General features: G+C 43.2%; 1 protein-coding gene across 1 annotated transcript in view; it reads left to right on the top strand.

The window, feature by feature from the left end:
• Nucleotides 1–17,130, top strand: part of LOC144754794 (ATP-dependent RNA helicase DDX19B) — a 152,164-nt gene that overhangs the window by 124,083 nt on the left and 10,951 nt on the right. Inside the window, exons 8-11 of the mRNA XM_078643008.1 lie at nucleotides 4,977–5,091; nucleotides 12,139–12,316; nucleotides 12,872–13,109; nucleotides 13,235–13,397. Of these exons, the coding sequence (XP_078499134.1) occupies nucleotides 4,977–5,091; nucleotides 12,139–12,316; nucleotides 12,872–13,109; nucleotides 13,235–13,397 (694 nt within the window). The remainder of the gene's footprint in view (nucleotides 1–4,976; nucleotides 5,092–12,138; nucleotides 12,317–12,871; nucleotides 13,110–13,234; nucleotides 13,398–17,130) is intronic.

Here is a 17,130-nt window from a genome sequence, read left to right on the forward strand (position 1 = left end):
AATATTTTACCGCTCAGTAACATGCTAGTGCCTCCTTTTTAGTTACAAAGTAATTGCTCTCTGTCTTGGAAAGGCACCTGGAAGCAAACACAATTCTTTTTTCTCCCTTTCCATCTCTTTGTGACAAGTTGTCCCCTAACCCCTTTTTTGACGCATCAGTGGTAAGGATTGTTTTCTTAGTGGGGTCAAAAGTGCCTAAGGCCGGTGACTGCAATACCTCCTCCTTTAACGTATCTACGGTGCGCTTGTGTTGGTCAAGCCATTCAAAATCCTTGTTTCTTTTCAGCAGTTCATGTAAGGGATCACACTTTGAAGCAAAATCTTTGATGAACTTGGTCATGTATTCCATAAGACCGAGAAAGGACTTAAGTTTGTCCTTACTCTGAGGGTAAGGAGCATCTTTGACAGCTTCCAGCAGGTTGTTTTTTTGTCTATAATCTTGCTCAGAAATGGAAAACCTAAGGTAGCCGACAGAAGTCATTCTTATTTGACACTTAGACTTCTGCACCGTCAACCCTGCATCCATCAATTTCCTGAATACAAGTCTACGGGTGAGGTCATGGTCTTCCACAGAACGACCGTACACCATAATATTGTCCTGGAAGCACATTGTATGGTCTATATCTTTTAGGATCTTGTGCATGATCTTCTGGAACACCTCCGCGGTGGATGCCGGACCAGAATGCATCCTCTTGAACATGGAAGCTCCTTGGGGGTAATGGGGGGGGGGGGTAATGAATGCAGTGAGGGGCCTGATCCTGATGGTAAGCCATAGACAGATCAATGACACTAAAGAATTTAGCCTGACCCATGGTGCTGATCATCTCATTTATGTTGGGGAGTGGGTACCTCTCGAACCAGATGTTCTCACTTAGGCTTCGTAAGTCCACGCACAAAAGGATGTCCTCCCCACTAGCCTTGGCTGCGATTACAACAGGCACCAACCATTCCGACATGTCCACAGGTCGTATAACCCCCATCATACACAATCTTTTTAACTTTTTCCAAAGGCTCTCTCACCTGGTGTGGTACAGGACGCATCTTGTGTACAACTGGTTTAACGTTGACCTTGAGTTCAATTTTGTGTTGGTAATCACGGTGGAGCCCCAACCTGTCTTCAAACTGTTTAGGGAATTCTTAACAGATGTTGGTGCTGGGTAAATACTGATCAGTTAGCAGGACCTCTTCCTCCCTGTTTGGGTTAAGAAGGATTCCCAGCTCCTTTTGGTGCTGCCACCCTAACCGATTTGATCCTGTCTCTACGATGTACACCTTGCCTACGGTGATTCTCCCCTTCTATTCAATTTGCATCTCTCTCATGCCTAAAAGGGGTATAGGTTCTTTGTTGTAGCCTGTGGGGAAAACGTCAGGTTTCTGCAAGGCTTTGTTCTGGTTGTCCATGCATTTGTAGTCCTTACAGTTCAACAATGTAAAAGGAGAGCACGAGTCAGCAAACATGGTAACAATTTTGCTGTTCAACTTCACGTCACATTTGGGATAAATTACATTTACAGTATCTTCTTTAAGTTGGAAAATTTACTTGTTACTGGGCAAGACACATTTTATTTCTTACCCTCTCCATGATGAGGATCGCCTTCCCTGCAGACCTTGCAAAGAGTCCCCTCCTACTTCACTTCTTGCAAGTGACGCTCCAAGCTGGGCAATGAATGTTGTTAGCAAGATGGTTGCTGCTGCCATACCTGTAGCATCTGTATTTTTTCATTCCCAGGGAGCTTGTGTACATTATTCTTATTTTGCATTTTATTTACCTCACATACCTCCACTTCCTCTTGGATATTAGCTACCACTTCTGTTGTGGTTTTTATCTCTTTCATACATTTAGCGGTGTGTTCCACTGATTTGGCAATACGGACTGCTTCACGAAGGCAGGGATTCTTTGCTAAGTTTTTCTTGAATGTGCACATTCTTGGTGCACCGTACCAATTGGTCTCTAATTAAAGAGTCTGTCAAATTTCCAAATTCGCACAGTTAGGTGAGACCTCTTAATGCTGCAATGTAGCTGGTAATTGACTCTTGTTTTCCTTGGGACCTGCTGAAAAATTTGTGCCATTCCAACACTACATTTATTTTTTCCCCAAAGTGTGTTTCGGACTTTACCATAGTAGTGGCAAAATCATCCATACCTTCCACTCTCTCGCCATTTTGGTTTTCTGGTTCGGGCAACGTTTCGTAAATTTTCAGCCCTTATATACCCAAATTGTGAAGAAGGATGTGCTGTTTGCGCATTGCAGTGAACGGTTCCCCACCTATGGCAATTAAGTAAGATTAAAAAAGTTTGACCCATTCCTTCCAGCATATCTCAGGTTCTCCTATTTTGTTTAGAAGTGGAGGTGGCTGGGTCATGCTTGGCACTGCTATCATGGTACAAAACAGTCACCCCACAGTAAAATGAAGAAAAAGGTCTAAGAGGCAGTGATGCAGTGGAGAAACTAGTAAGTAGAGGAGGAGTCTCCTTAGTAACGTAATTGTGGAATATGCCAGTACCAACAGCGCATGTTAGCACAAAATAACTCCAGTCATAACTACCCAGCGCATCTCCAAGTGCCTTGGTTAAGGGTGTAAACACAGTCTCCAGAAAGCACAATGTCAATTGACACAGGGACGTGAAAATGCACAGCAGATCTTACACTACAGTCCTTAGCCCATGCGTATATGTATGTATAACCAAATCTTCAAGCAGATGAGCAAATAATACTAATACATCCCCGCTGTACGTCTATGGGGCGGAAGAGGTGCCTTTTTATTTGACACCGCACATAAGCGCACCTTCCAGAGCAGTTCCTGGCGTTTAGGGATCTTTCCCTTTCCCTTGTTTCTATGACAACCATGCGCATCTGACAGGATGGAGAGACTTCAACAAAATGCTACCTCTGGAAATGGTAGCAGGGATCTGCGCATGACCTGGAGAGAAGTCTCCCTCATGGCTCCTGCTCCCACACATTGAAAAGCTGCCTCTACCGCAAGGCTGACAGGAGTGCACGTCGAATGTTGAAACCGACAAGCGTCACTCCACTTGCTCTTCGCCGCTACCCTTCTTGCTGCAAGATCCGCTCTTCGCCCACAGCTAACACGAAGGACTCTCCACCTTTCCTCACACTCGATGAGTCATTCAATGAGTACCTGACTCTGCAACCGGCGTACCACAGGAGCTTCCTTCTGTCAACGTGACGCCACCACCAGCAATCTGCTGACCTGCAAGTAGGTTGTAACAAGGGACTCCCGCTACACTGCCATTCTTGAGGGATAGGCTGACTCCGCAACACCTTTTGACATGCTACTTCACAACGTCACTCAAGCTCTATATCCCGCTGGCAAGGTTCGCTTAATTACCCAGTATGACCTCTGATACCGCTACACTTTGATTCCCCTCCAACTCTGTTCCCCTTCACATGATGACATGAGGAATACGACCTTCTACTATCTATTCCTCCTTCCTGAACGTTAATGGTCAGAGTACAGAGAGGGGAGATGGCCACAACTGCCCCCTTCGCAGCAACACGTCGCCAGTGTTAAAAGTTCAAGCAAGAGACGCAGAGGAATTTCCAACTCTGCTTTATTGGCCATCCAACTCTTCAAAACAACAGACATCTGTCGACATTCTAAGTCCAGCTTCAGCGGAACATACCACGGTAAGGGGAAAAGGGAGAGGTGGGTGGAATGTACCAAAAGAAAACAGTGAGATTACAACAATAGGCTTGCACCCATGTGAGAAGTGAATATTGTCCTGTCAACACTTGTGTCCAAAACCCTTTGAGCCATTCCTGGGTGTGAAATTAAGTAGTTATGCTCGACGGTTCTCTCTGACTTTCACCATACTTAGACACTGTTGCTGTCTTTTCTCTTCATAATTTTTCTAAGCTTGAATAGGTCACTGAAAGTGCTGGATGTGAAAGGAGTCTGGAGTGAATATATGGGTTGAACTATTTAGTTATGTTCTTCTACTTTCTTATTGATCTTTTGGTTAAAAGGCCAGCCTTGTCCAAATAGAATATTGTCACACGGTTTGTAGTGTGCATAAACTGGATTATTTTAAGACTAACAGACCTTTGCCTGGCAGAATAACAGTCTATCCATCTAAAGCATGGCAACAACTGTGGCACTGCATGTCAGTACACTGCTGCAGGCGATATTAACTAGGAGTATGAAGGATGACCGCACATGCCTTCCTGATATGTATCTGCGTGGACATTGATTTTCCAAAAATGTGTTTTCATTAACATTTGTGAGCAGTATGTTCCTTAGAAGATTACATTTCATATTACCAGCGTCCCAATACAAATACATGCTATTCTATTCCACAAGGATGTGTATTGCATTAAAAACCCAAGGTTTGAAAGCAAGTTACATAGGATTTACTAATTTTGCTAGCCCCCTTGACTCGTATGTATACACAGCCCACCTTCCTCCAAGTGAGGCTGTTATATAATATTGAGGATAAACTCTTCATGCTGTAAGATTCCTACAGACTCCGTGGACAGAGCTTAGGTCAACCACTCCCTGGAGACTAAACCCGCCCACATGACTTGAAGGATGGGCTTCTATACTGTATATAGTCAACTCCTATACTAAATGTTCCCAACCTGGGGACAAGCCGTTTTCAAAAGCATGTTAATATGAGGCATATAAATGCTGTAGAATTTTGTTACAGGAAAGTAACCTATTTTTAGCTTTCTTCAAGCATTGTTTTTACTACGTTGGGGGAGGTGGTAGACAGGAACTGACTGGGTGACATTTAAGGGCATGGTAGACACGCACTTTCTGCTGTAAGTGTGACCGGGCATATTAATGAAGAATTTTGATTTGTGGTTGTATCATGTTCTCAAATTGTAAACCGTGAATTATTTGCGAACAATCTGGAAGCTGTGAATGATCATAACCTGTGTTTTTTTTAATTTTTTTTATTTTTTTTATTTCAAACTTCACCTGTGTATGTTATGCACTGTCTTTTCTTGCAGAGCCTGTGTCTATCCCCCACCTATGAGCTGGCTCTTCAAACAGGAAAGGTGATTGAACAAATGGGCAAATTCTACCCAGAGTTGAAGTTGGCATATGCTGTTCGGGGAAACAAATGTGAGTCTTCATCCATGGAACCATAGCCGATATTGATAGCACTTTATGCAGACTGCTTCATATCCTGTTTATTTCACATAACCACTAGTAATCCCATGTTCTGATTTGCTAGTTTGTGTCATTGATGAAAGGACTCTAGTGAAATTAATATAAAAAAAGAATTTTGGAGGTCCTTCAGAAGGTTTGTCCTAAAGATGGGTCAACATTAGTAGTAAAATATGTCTGAATATTGTTCCTGAGAATGGGATTCTCAGGTCGTTAGTACTTCTTGTGATGTTGGCCCTTGAGAGAATTTTAGAGTTCTTTTGTTGGCCATTTCCACTTTATTTGCTCTTGATATAGCTTGTAGGCGCTCTTAACAGAGGCAAAGCATTACCATTGAAATCAATAGAAGATTACAACATAAGAGTTATCTACAGAGCACACCTTCTGGACCTAGACCTCATAGTGTCACATTACAGAATATCTTTGTAACATCAGATACTTCAGATAAACAAGAACAAATAAACAAGATATGGAGAAATTGATCATCTCTGTTGTTCTGAGATCAAAACCTGTATTGTCCGTTCCTTGGTAAGCTTTGAAGATAATGTTCTTGCGCTCCTTATTGTGTATTTCCATAGAGGGATTTTATTGTAATATAAGAGGTATCGGGTTCTCCATTTTATGGGCACATTTGTGATTCTTGTGAAATGCTTTTTGGTTTTCTAAACCAAGTTGGCTCCAGAAGCACAGATTTAACACCATGTAAAGAGCAGGAATGCCCTGGAGCCATTTGAGACCTCTGACTGCTAGGGTGATGTGATTAATGTTTTTAACTTATGATAGTACCTTTGCTGGAGCTTAAAGGGTAGCCTTCAGAGGAGTTATTTGTAATTTAATAATACCCATTTAGTTGAGCATAGTGGAGTCTTTATAAGCCTATTAATTGTAACACTTTTTAAAAGTCTGATTCTGGAATGAATGATTTCAGTTAGTACAAAGTATTTTTTTTGTTAGGGCAATAGTGTGTGTGTGTGTGTGTGTGTGTGTGTGTGTGTGTGTGTGTGTGTGTGTGTGTGTGTGTGTGTGTGTGTAATCTAGAGTGACGCCAAGTAATATATTGTGCATGTAATGAGGTTTGCTGTCTTCTGCATCTAGTGTGTCTAGCCATGATTAGACAATGATTGAGCTCTGTAGTATGAGATGAGAAGCAATTAGGTTGTGAGGAAGTTTGGTTCCAAGTGGCGAAATGTCTTAGGGGATTGCTTGTGTTCCAGTGTCTGAGAGTATGTCTTCGTCAAAGCTGACAATAAACTGAGGCTTGTGTTAAGATAGTCCAAATATATATTGAAGAGAGTCTGATGATGGGACTGAGCCCTGTGAAAACCCCTAGCTTAGACCTACTGTTTCTGAGAGATTGTTCACTTTTATTTGCTAGAATTGGTTACGTAGAAAATAACAAACCCAGTTGGGAGCTGTGCCATTGAAAACCTTTCTGCCCCTATGATTGAATGCTACTGTAAATTGAGGTTGAAGAGGAGACAATGCTTCTCCAAATTTTAATCCAGACTGTATATATTCAGGTAGGTCTGTTTTCAGTAGGTTTCTGGCAGAGATGTAAGATTAGTTTTTGCAAAATAGTTTTTTGTTATTTTATTAGGCGCAGGATGACCCGTCTGACTTTAAGACAGTGTGGTGCTTCACCTGAAGTTACTCAAGGGTAAGAGATGGACTGATGTCTTTCAGTATTAAAGCAGGTATCGCATCCAAGAAGTGAGAGGATGGTCTTGTATTCCTAATGGTCTTCCTGGGTTCGTTTTCATATATATATTTTTTAATTGTTAAAGACCATCATATTTTTGGAAAATTAATTTTAATTGTATTGTCATCTGCTTGTGTGGGTAGGGCTCTGCAATCGTTTGACATTTTTTAACAAAGAAATCTGATTATTCTTAACATTTTTCTATAGTAGTTATGACCGCTAACTTGGGAATAGGTTTCATGTAGAGTTATTTTAGGCCGTACAATGTCTAGTCTAATGTGGAACAGAAGAACCTATTGCCTTAGCTTGGAGTATGCTGTCTTTGTTTTTAGGTCTCGCCTAGCGTAGCAGCGCATGCGTTGCTCGCTCTGTAAGGCCTCTTGTAATCTAGGAGATTTTAGAAGTGGAGTGGAAGCCCCGCCTATCCTTTTTATTGGCAAGCGTCATTGTTTATGGTAAATGCTCACTCCCTATTTGAAGCTTCTTTGTTCCCGCCCTGTCTCCTTTTCGGCTCGTCCATCCGAACTGGATCATGTACTTGCGGCGTGACATGGTGGGCTTTATGTCGTGGTTGAGCACTATTTTATAGAGACACTAATTGGAGCAATGTCAGCTGTAGTGGTATGCGTTTGTAATTATATGTTTAAAGCTGCCATGAGTAGTGACCCGTCGTATGCAGCGCCGGCATCTCACCGAACACTGCTGAGCTTTTTCCCCGCCAGAAGGTTTTTGTCATTCAGAAGCTCGTCGCGGCGCTTCAGTCTCCGTTATGTGACTTCTTAGATGTCTGACGCTTTCACTTTAACAACACCAGGCAACAAAAGGAGGGACAGGAAGGAGCCTTTGGCCGGCCACTGACCTGTCGCTACGCACCATTGGATCATGGAAACACATTGATCGAGTTTATTGTTGTCTGATTTGCCTTTCTCTCCCCTTTCTGTAGAACTTCGACCGACTTGGGGTGGTGTGAGAGCTGGGGGAGCTTAGCTGCTGTCTGTCCTTTCAAGAGCGCAATATAAATATCAGAGACGCATCCTCGCTGCCCCCAGGGGGCCTTCTGGACCCTTTTGTGCTCCAGAGTCTCACTCTCCGATTCCCCGCCATCTTTATTTCCACGTTTGCTTCTGTGCTCGGACCCCCGCTGATGACAGACCGGCGCGTCTTCCAGGCCCTCTGAGGGCAGAGGCGTCGCACAGGTCCAAGAAACGGGCAGGAGGTCACACAGGTTCAATAAATAGACAGAAACTACAGACTCCCCAGCCCACTAAGGGCAGTGGCAGAAAGTCACACCTACTAACAAAACGACCCCCTCTTGAGGGCAGAGGGGACTTACAGGAGCCCTCTGAGGGCAGAGCAGGGTTTGGGTGTGGGGCTTCGAAGAGTAGCTTTACAGTTCTTTCGCAGCCTCGCCATTTCAGAACTGAAGAATTTTTTATATTTTAGAAAACTAAGCCATAGTTGTTGCTTATTTACCTTATAGAACTAAGAACCATTGACAAAGCGAATAGTCCTAACTTGTTGTAGGTGAATGTTACGTATTGTATTATATATCTGGTTGCAGTGGCAGAAGCAGCACTCGGGTGGCGCACTATACTAAGCACAGATGTTTAGCTTATGTGATTTTAAGTCACGTCCTTAATAACGTCAGCTATGCCCTTTGAGAGATCCCCCCGATTTTTTTTCATCCCACTTAAACCGCTGGAGGTCACACAGTGGAAGGAAGGACCCCTCTCTCAGGACAGCAGTAATAAAGTCACCAATCCATGATTTCCTGCTACTCGGTCACCTGCGCTGGCCCCTCTCAAGCACCTGTCCCCGGACCCCTAAATGACTCTCTCGCATCCAGGCGGGGTCGCCCTCCCAGAGGCCGAGTGTCAAAGCACCTGTCAAACCGCCACTGTTGATATTTATGCGTGCGAGCCTGCAAAGCACCTGGAAGCGGCTCAATGTGGACACATGGACTCCCATCCCACGTTCTCTTCTATCAGTCATTAACCTCTCCACCCAGCGCCTCTGTACCTCTTCACCCAGCGCCTCTGTACCTCTTCACCCAGCGCCTCTGTACCTCTTCACCCAGCGCCTCTGTACCTCTTCACCCAACGCCTCTGTACCTCTTCACCCAACGCCTCTGTACCTCTTCACCCAGCGCCTCTGTACCTCTTCACCCAGCGCCTCTGTACCTCTTCACCCAGCGCCTCTGTACCTCTTCACCCAGCGCCTCTGTACCTCTTCACCCAGCGCCTCTGTACCTCTTCACCCAGCGCCTCTGTACCTCTTCACCCAGCGCCTCTGTACCTCTCCTGCACCTCCTTGGGGATATAGCGATGCATTGTATCTTTAACCTTTTGCTTGGGTCTGTGTTATTATCTCACCCTCAGTCACCACTCTGAGATGATTAAATACGTAATTGGGTTGTGATCCGACCAGTTAACCAGTATGTGTGCCTGGCCGTTCTGAGCCACTTCGTTGGCGATAAAATAATCCATTGTAGACCGGTTTACATGGTTGGGTACCACACATTTTATGGTAGTTCATTATTATTTAGAAAATCACAGTTGTGAGGCATAGGAGTCATTCATACCATTTCAGTGAAGGTTAAGATCCCCTAGTAGTGTCAATTACAGTCCGTTGCTTTTTCAGTAAAATGTTTTATCACTTGTTCAGTAAATACACAACTGTTTTCCAAAGAGTGGCAGATAATGTTTATTTTGATGGCTGTCTTGTTTGTCAACTTAAATTCTGCTGCCAGGCAAAGGAACTTGGAGACCTGTATTTCTTGTAACTTTTTGTATGATGCAGTCTCTATATATGACTCCTTCACGTCCCTTGGTCTATCTGTGATCTAACCCCTTGATCGAGTAGTCTGGTAGTCATTACATTAATGGCAGGTAGGGAGAATTTATTGAGCCATGTCTCATTCAGGAATAGTAGGCCTAGGCTGTGATCCTGGAAAATGCCCAAATCGGATTGCACTGTTTACAGTAACTCTAGCGTTATGGAAAAGGCATTTTAACCCCTTCAGTGCTCATGATGGAATAGTTCCATCATTAGCACAAGTGCAAGTGTGCTCATGACTGAACCATTCCGTCATGAGCAAACTTGCAAAACCCCTATCATGTTCTGCCCGTTTTTGAAATATTTTTTGCCTCGGGAGGTTATGTTATGTTAAAAATACTTTTATAGCGCACTTGCACCCAACGGTTTCAAAGAGCTTCCCCAACCTCCCAAGGCATTGTTTTGGTTTTCCTTGCAATGACGATCACACGCATGGCGCGCTGTCATTACAACGAAACTGAAACTTCAGTTCAGTTTCACAGTTTCTGTGCTCCCTCGGCTATCACCGCCCGAGCACCGAAACACATGGGAGAGGTATCAGTGGAAAGGGGAGGTAATTGTGATGTCTTCACAATACGTTTTAGGCCCTTCCCTGCCGCGGGCACTTGACCCTCCCACACAAGTGAGGTACCATTTTAACAGGTGACTTTAGGGAATGCGGGGTGGGTGGAGGTTTGTGGACCCACTCAGATTCCAGAACTTTCCATCACAGAAATGTGAGGTATTTCTTTTTTTTTGTTTTTCTTCAAAGTTTGAGGTTTGCAAGGGATTTTGGGTAACAGAACCTGGTGAGAACCAGTCAAGTCACCCCATCCTGGATTCTCCTGGGTGTATACATTTAAACAATGTATAGGCTTGCTAGGTTTCCGTAGTTGCCTGCAGAGCTAGGGTTCAAAATCTACTGCTAGGCACTTTTGCAAGCAAAGGGTCAGTTTTCACTGTAAAATGTGGTGTGTTTCTGTTGCATTTTGGTCAGTTTCCTGTCACGGGCACTAGGCCCACCTACACGTGTGAGGTACCATTTTTATCGGGAGACTTTGGAGAGTGCTGGGTGGGTAGAATTTTGTGGATCCCCACAGATTCCAGAACTTTCCATCAAGGAAATATGAGGAAAATGTCTTTTTTTTTTTGTTTTTGGATAAAGTTTGAGGTTTGCAAGGGATTCTGGGTAACAGAACCTGTTGAGAGCCAATAAGTCACAAATCATTTTGTAGCCCTTAGCCCAGTTATTTCTGAGTGCTTTAAGAATGCCCTCATTTTACATTTAGGCAGTGCCATGGCTCAGTTTTCACATGAGAGAAATTAATATGTAATTTCTCCTCCACTTGGTGTGATAAGACTGTTTGCCTTTTGGAGAAATGGAGGCTGGAATGAAGAAGAGTAAGAAAAAGGTGACTTGTCCTTGAGCAACACTGCTGCCTTCTTATGATGTGCCTACTGTGTCTTTGGCATTGTGGGTTCTTGTAAACCGCATGTGAAAAAGGACTGGTATGATAGTCTGAACCCATTTGAGGTGGCTGTTGTCAGTGCTGGAAGAAGTGTTATGTATAAGTATCTGTGTTATATTTTTCATTGGCACATGCACTTCTTATTGGGACGTGAAGGGCTTAACTCACAAGAGTTGGTAAAACACTTTATTTCTCTAATTCGTTTGACCACCAAAGGTAATTTTATTTTTTATATTTCCTTAAAGAATCCCATGTTCTCATGATAATAGCAGTCCGGATCATGAAAACGATCTTAGGAAATCCACCTCAGTGGTTACTGACACATTCCATGTCACACCCTACATTCTGATAGACGTAGGATAATAATGGCAATTGAATGTGGATTATTGTTTGAACCCCACAAAACCATGAGCGCCAATAGGCTTGTGACAGCAATTCTAAGAATGCTGGCAAATTAAAATTTGTCTAGACCGCTGCATCTCCAGAAAATACCTCCATAGTCCTAGGCCATTCAGAAGTTCCAGTAGTCCTCCAAAATAGCTTATTACAGTTTCCTTAAACATCCCACAACTCAAACGAATTCTACATTGTGCTAGATCTATAATAGTACAGATGGGAACTCTCGAGTTCGAATCACTTATGTTTATAATCAAACTTTTAATAGTGAATTCCTTCACTGTGTCTTGCTATTCCTGGTTGTTTCATCCTGGCAACCCTTGATAAACTCTGTCTGCTGACATGACTTGCAGCAAATCCTTTGTTTGGTACGTAGTAAGTTCCTATACAGTAAAAAGCTGAGACTTTGTGGTCTTGATGGTATCATCTAATACGTTTTATCTAATTTTCTCCATGTTCCACATGTTCTACTACCTTCTTTTATGACCTCTGCTAATCTGTTAATGCCTTTTCATCTGTCACTGATCAGCCCACATCATTCCGCTATCCTTAAACCCTTACTTGTTTTTTAATTTCTTCTCTTAATGTGTACCACTTTTTTGACTCTTACTTTGCTGCTGCCAGTGGAGAGAGGGGTGAAGATTCAGGAGCAGATTGTGATTGGAACACCTGGGACTGTCCTGGATTGGTGTTCAAAGCTTAAGTTTATCGATCCCAGAAAGATAAAGGTGTTTGTCTTGGATGAGGCGGATGTGATGATTGCAACGCAAGGCCATCAAGATCAGAGCATCCGGATTCAGAGGTGAGAACTTGGTATGTTTCATCTCTTTTGACCTCTGCATATTCCATAGTCCTTGTCAAGGATTAGAACTGATAAAGGAACTGTCACATTCAGCGCATTGGACACATTACTTTTCTGTCCCTGAGGGGACCATACCCCTTATACATGAAGGGGTAGACATGTCCTTTCTTTAAAAAAAATAAATAAAAAAAAAAGGCTTATGTGGCATAAAAAGAGCATGCTTGTCATACTGAGTGACCACCAGCTGAAATAGAAAATCAGAACACGGTCAAAAGACACAGATTAGATAGTATATGCTTGTCTAGGTAGATGGAGAAAAGAGGAGTATGGCTGCCCTGGTTTATGGGAGAGCAGGACCTGTGTGTATCAGGAGTGGATACCGGCTACACTTTCTAGAGCTTTGTGATAGGGTCTTGGCCCTTCCAATATAGAAATATTTCATAGCCGTTGAGAAAGGAGGGTTAGTGCTGCATAAAAGTGCTAGAGGTTCCTTGTACTGCTTTGGGAAACCTTTGATCTTGTGGTACTGATCTATCTCCTATTTTATCCCCCCAGAATGCTAGCCCGTGACTGCCAGATGCTTCTTTTCTCTGCCACCTTTGAAGAATCTGTGTGGCGATTTGCTCAAAAAGTGGTTCCTGACCCAAATATCATCAAACTGAAGAGAGAAGAGGAGACGCTAGACACCATCAAGCAGTACTACGTGATGTGCAGCAACCGAAATGAGAAAGTTCATGCACTCTGCAACATCTACGGGGCCATCACCATAGCTCAGGCCATGATCTTCTGTCATGTGAGTCTAGGAGAAGAATTTTTTCAGTCTTTACCATGTTTCCTTTTGTGGGCAGCACTACCTTATTGCAGGTGTCTTTATATTGCCAGAAACATCTGAAGCTTACATCTTTTTTCTTTTATCAGACTCGCAAGACAGCTGGGTGGCTGGCAGCAGAACTGGTCAAAGAAGGACACCAAGTGGCTTTGCTGAGTGGTGAGATGATGGTAGAACAGCGAGCTGCTGTGATTGATCGCTTCCGAGAGGGAAAAGAAAAAGTATTAGTGACGACAAATGTTTGTGCAAGAGGTAAGAGATGGTGCTTCACCACCTGGTCATGTTACAATATATGGCATTTAGTTGTTGATTAATTGAATGTCCACAGATAACAGTTGTATCATGATTGTGTGCACAGTGGCCAAGGAACTGTCTTGTGCATCTTATATCATTTGTTTATAACCCCGTTACAATCATCTAGGGAATTTAGTGAACCAGCATCAGTGTGTTCTGGAAGGTTCTAGTTAGTTTTATGCTGCTACAGCCATTTATGATTTTACACAGAACAAGGGTCCCTAGACAAGAAAATATATTCTGCAAAAGAAATATAGGCTAGATAGCAACTATATTCTTTGTCCAGCCGGACAGTATTTAATTTACAATAAGTAAAATGTAGACAAGTATAGTGTAATACAAACAGGACACCAGCCGATGCCCAGCTGATACACTTAGGAAAGGACAACACAAAAATATATACAGGCAATTCAGGTAGTCTGTGTATCACAATTCACAGTCAGACAATACAGTTAGCACACTATTGTCAGTCAGTCAGAATATCTTTATTCGACTTATTCAAAGTCATACAAAGAAACAAACAAAAACAATTAAAACATGACATAAGAAACATAATTAAGTTTCCTAACATCTAAAAAACATCATACACAGTATACATTATAAATACTATTTACACAATTTAAAAAGGATACATTTATATTTAAAACAATACACATAAACTCATTAAGATAAAAAATCTTTTAGACCGGAGATTGTCCAACAGCTTTCGCCCTAGAGGCTACGACTAAAAAGTTTGCTAATCTAAACGTTGTGCATGGGTTTGTCATGAGCTGTAAATAGAGCAGCGCCGGGCGCACCTGTGTGAACCCTAATTCTTTAAATAAAGGGAGCAAATATTTTTTCCTCTGCTCATGATATAGGCTACAAAACATGACGAAGTGCATTGTATCCTGCACAGAGAAATTGTCGCAGCTACAAGGGGCGGCTAGTTCTGGCTTCTGCCATCCCTTAAAAGAGCCTAGGTGGAAATGAATAAGATTAAACCTAAGTTTAGTTAATAAAAACCTGTGGTAAGGGATTGTTACATAGCGAAGATAAGGTGCCAAATTAGGAGTGCTAACCAATAGGTAGTGAGCCCTAACTGCTGGTTTCTGCAGCTCAAATACCTCGCGGCAGGCTTCCTTCCCTTCTTTAAATGCCTTTTTTATAAAGGCTATGTCTTGGGCCCTAATGTTCTCAGGACAGAGGAACAAATCTGGGCGACCCAAATCTTTAAATGATTTACTTAAGTAAGCCAACCATGGGATTTTACTGTAGTTATCCATTGATTGGACATCCCTCAGAATCTTATGGTTCAGCGGAAGATCAACATTTAACCACATTTTAAGCCACATGATCAATGGTGCTACACTCAATGAGTCCGACAAATATGGTAGGCCAACCTCCTTGTGAATAGAATAAGTTGGGGTTGACTGGGGCACAGAAAGGAGTGATCTTATGAATCTATTTTCTGCCCTCTGAATGGGGTCAAGATTAACATACCCCCACAGAGGAGATCCATATGAGGCAATGGCAACGGGTTTGCTCTTATAGATCTTCAGCAATGCTTCCATGGGCCTGGCACCCAGCTTGCCAGCAAAACCCAAGAGTGCAGAAGCAGATCTAGTGACTGCCAGCCTTTTTGCACTTATCTGTGGTCCCCAGGTGCCTTTTTGGTCGAACAAAACTCCCAGGTAAGGGAATGTGGTTACTTCCGAAACAGGGATCCCACTACAGAAAAAAGATTTGTGACTTCTCTTCGCACGCTCTCTGCCCATGACCATTGTATGCGATTTGGACGCATTGACCTTAAGGTCCAGATTTTCCATAAAAGAGCCAAAAGAGTTAAGAAGGACCTGTAGCCCGTTACCCGTGCGGGCGATCAGCACGGCATCGTCCGCGTACAGGAGTGCCGGGATATGGTCATCTCCTACACGTGGAACGTCCGTGCTCAAGCCTCTCAGGTAAGCCCCCAGTCCATTAATATAGATGATGAAAAGCGTGGGTGCCAAGATGCAACCTTGCCGTACCCCTTTCAGAGATTTAAATAAAGGAGTACGCCTACCGTTGTTAGAGACTCGTACGGATGCAAAAAGCTCCTGATGCAGTTTGGCCATAAACATAACCAGGGCTTCATCAATACCTAAATCCAGGAGGGTCGACCATAATTTGGACCTATTAACGAGATCAAAGGCCGAGGAGAGGTCCATGAATGCCAGGTACACTGAGCCCTCCTTAGCCAACGTGTACTTTGAGGTAAGTAGATACAGATTAATGCATTGCTCTATTGTACCTTTACTCTCTCTGAAACCATATTGTAGTTCACACAAACCGCCGCAGCCCTCAACATTCTCCCTCAGTCTTGATAAGAGGACTCTCCCCAAAATCTTTACGGTAGAGTCCAAAAGGGATATAGGCCTATAGAATGCTGGATCATCCCGCTGCCCTTTATTTTTGTAAATGGGGACGATGGTAGATGTAGCCCATGATGCAGGAGCTGAGTTATCGTTGACAGCATTAAACACGTTGGACAACACCCTCGACCACATTTTAGGTGAAAACATGAAAAAGTCGGCCGGAACTCCGTCGGGGCCAGGTGCCTTGTGTTTAGTGGTTTCCGCAAGTGCCTTTTCTACTTCTTGGGGGCTAAAAACAATTGAATGTACAGGCCCGTTGGGCGATAGGCGCCTGTCGATATGCACATCAACTAAGTCCCCCCCATATACATTTTTGAAAAAAGACAACCATTTATCCTCAGTAATCACACAATCCATTGGTGAATTGCTGTCCTCCGAGAAAAGGGGCTGCTTAATAAGTTCCCAGAATCTCCTGCTGTCCTTCAACACCGCCGCCGAGAGGAGGTTATCCCATGCTTCACTTTTAATGGAATCTTTGCGGTTCTTTACTGCGGCCTTATAAATTTTCCTAAGCCTCGCAATTTCCTCTTTTACTCTCGGGACAGTTTTTAGAGCCGCCAACAAATCTCTATGGGCCTTTGAGCAAACAGAATCAAACCATCGCTTGTGACCCTGCCTCCGCGTTCGGGGGCGGACCGCATTGTCGACCCGTTCCTTGCGCCTTATCGTACTGCCCCTATTACGGTTGACTGCTGGCCGTCAACATATTCGGCGGACCACCACTTTACTATTCTGGCTTGGGCCCCTCATATTAGCCCGGCAGTATGGGTAAAAAAAGTTAATTTTGACTTTTTAATAAGAAGGCATGTACTGTTTTGTCCTGAAGATGAACCTAGACTATAAATAGGGTTTGAAACGTCGTTGACCTTGCCACACTATATGTATATGAATTATGCTAATGTATGCAAACAATAGTGTGCTAACTGTATTGTCTGACTGTGAATTGTGATACACAGACTACCGGAATTGCCTGTATATATTTTTGTGTTGTCCTTTCCTAAGTGTATCAGCTGGGCATCGGCTGGTGTCCTGTTTGTATTACACTATACTTGTCTACATTTTACTTATTGTAAATTAAATACTGTCCGGCTGGACAAAGAATATAGTTGCTATCTAGCCTATATTTATTTTGCAGAATATATTTTCTTGTCTAGGGACCCTTGTTCTGTGTAAAGACGTAATTTCCCTAAGGTCCCTAGCATATTGCTTCCTTGGGTTCCATTGTGTACTAAAATGACAGCCATTTATGATGCCAAGACCAAGAATCACGGAGTCCCAGCAGCATAAAGCATCCC

The sequence above is a fragment of the Lissotriton helveticus genome, chromosome 5_1 (assembly GCF_964261635.1).
Source record: "Lissotriton helveticus chromosome 5_1, aLisHel1.1, whole genome shotgun sequence".
Taxonomy (NCBI): domain Eukaryota; kingdom Metazoa; phylum Chordata; class Amphibia; order Caudata; family Salamandridae; genus Lissotriton; species Lissotriton helveticus.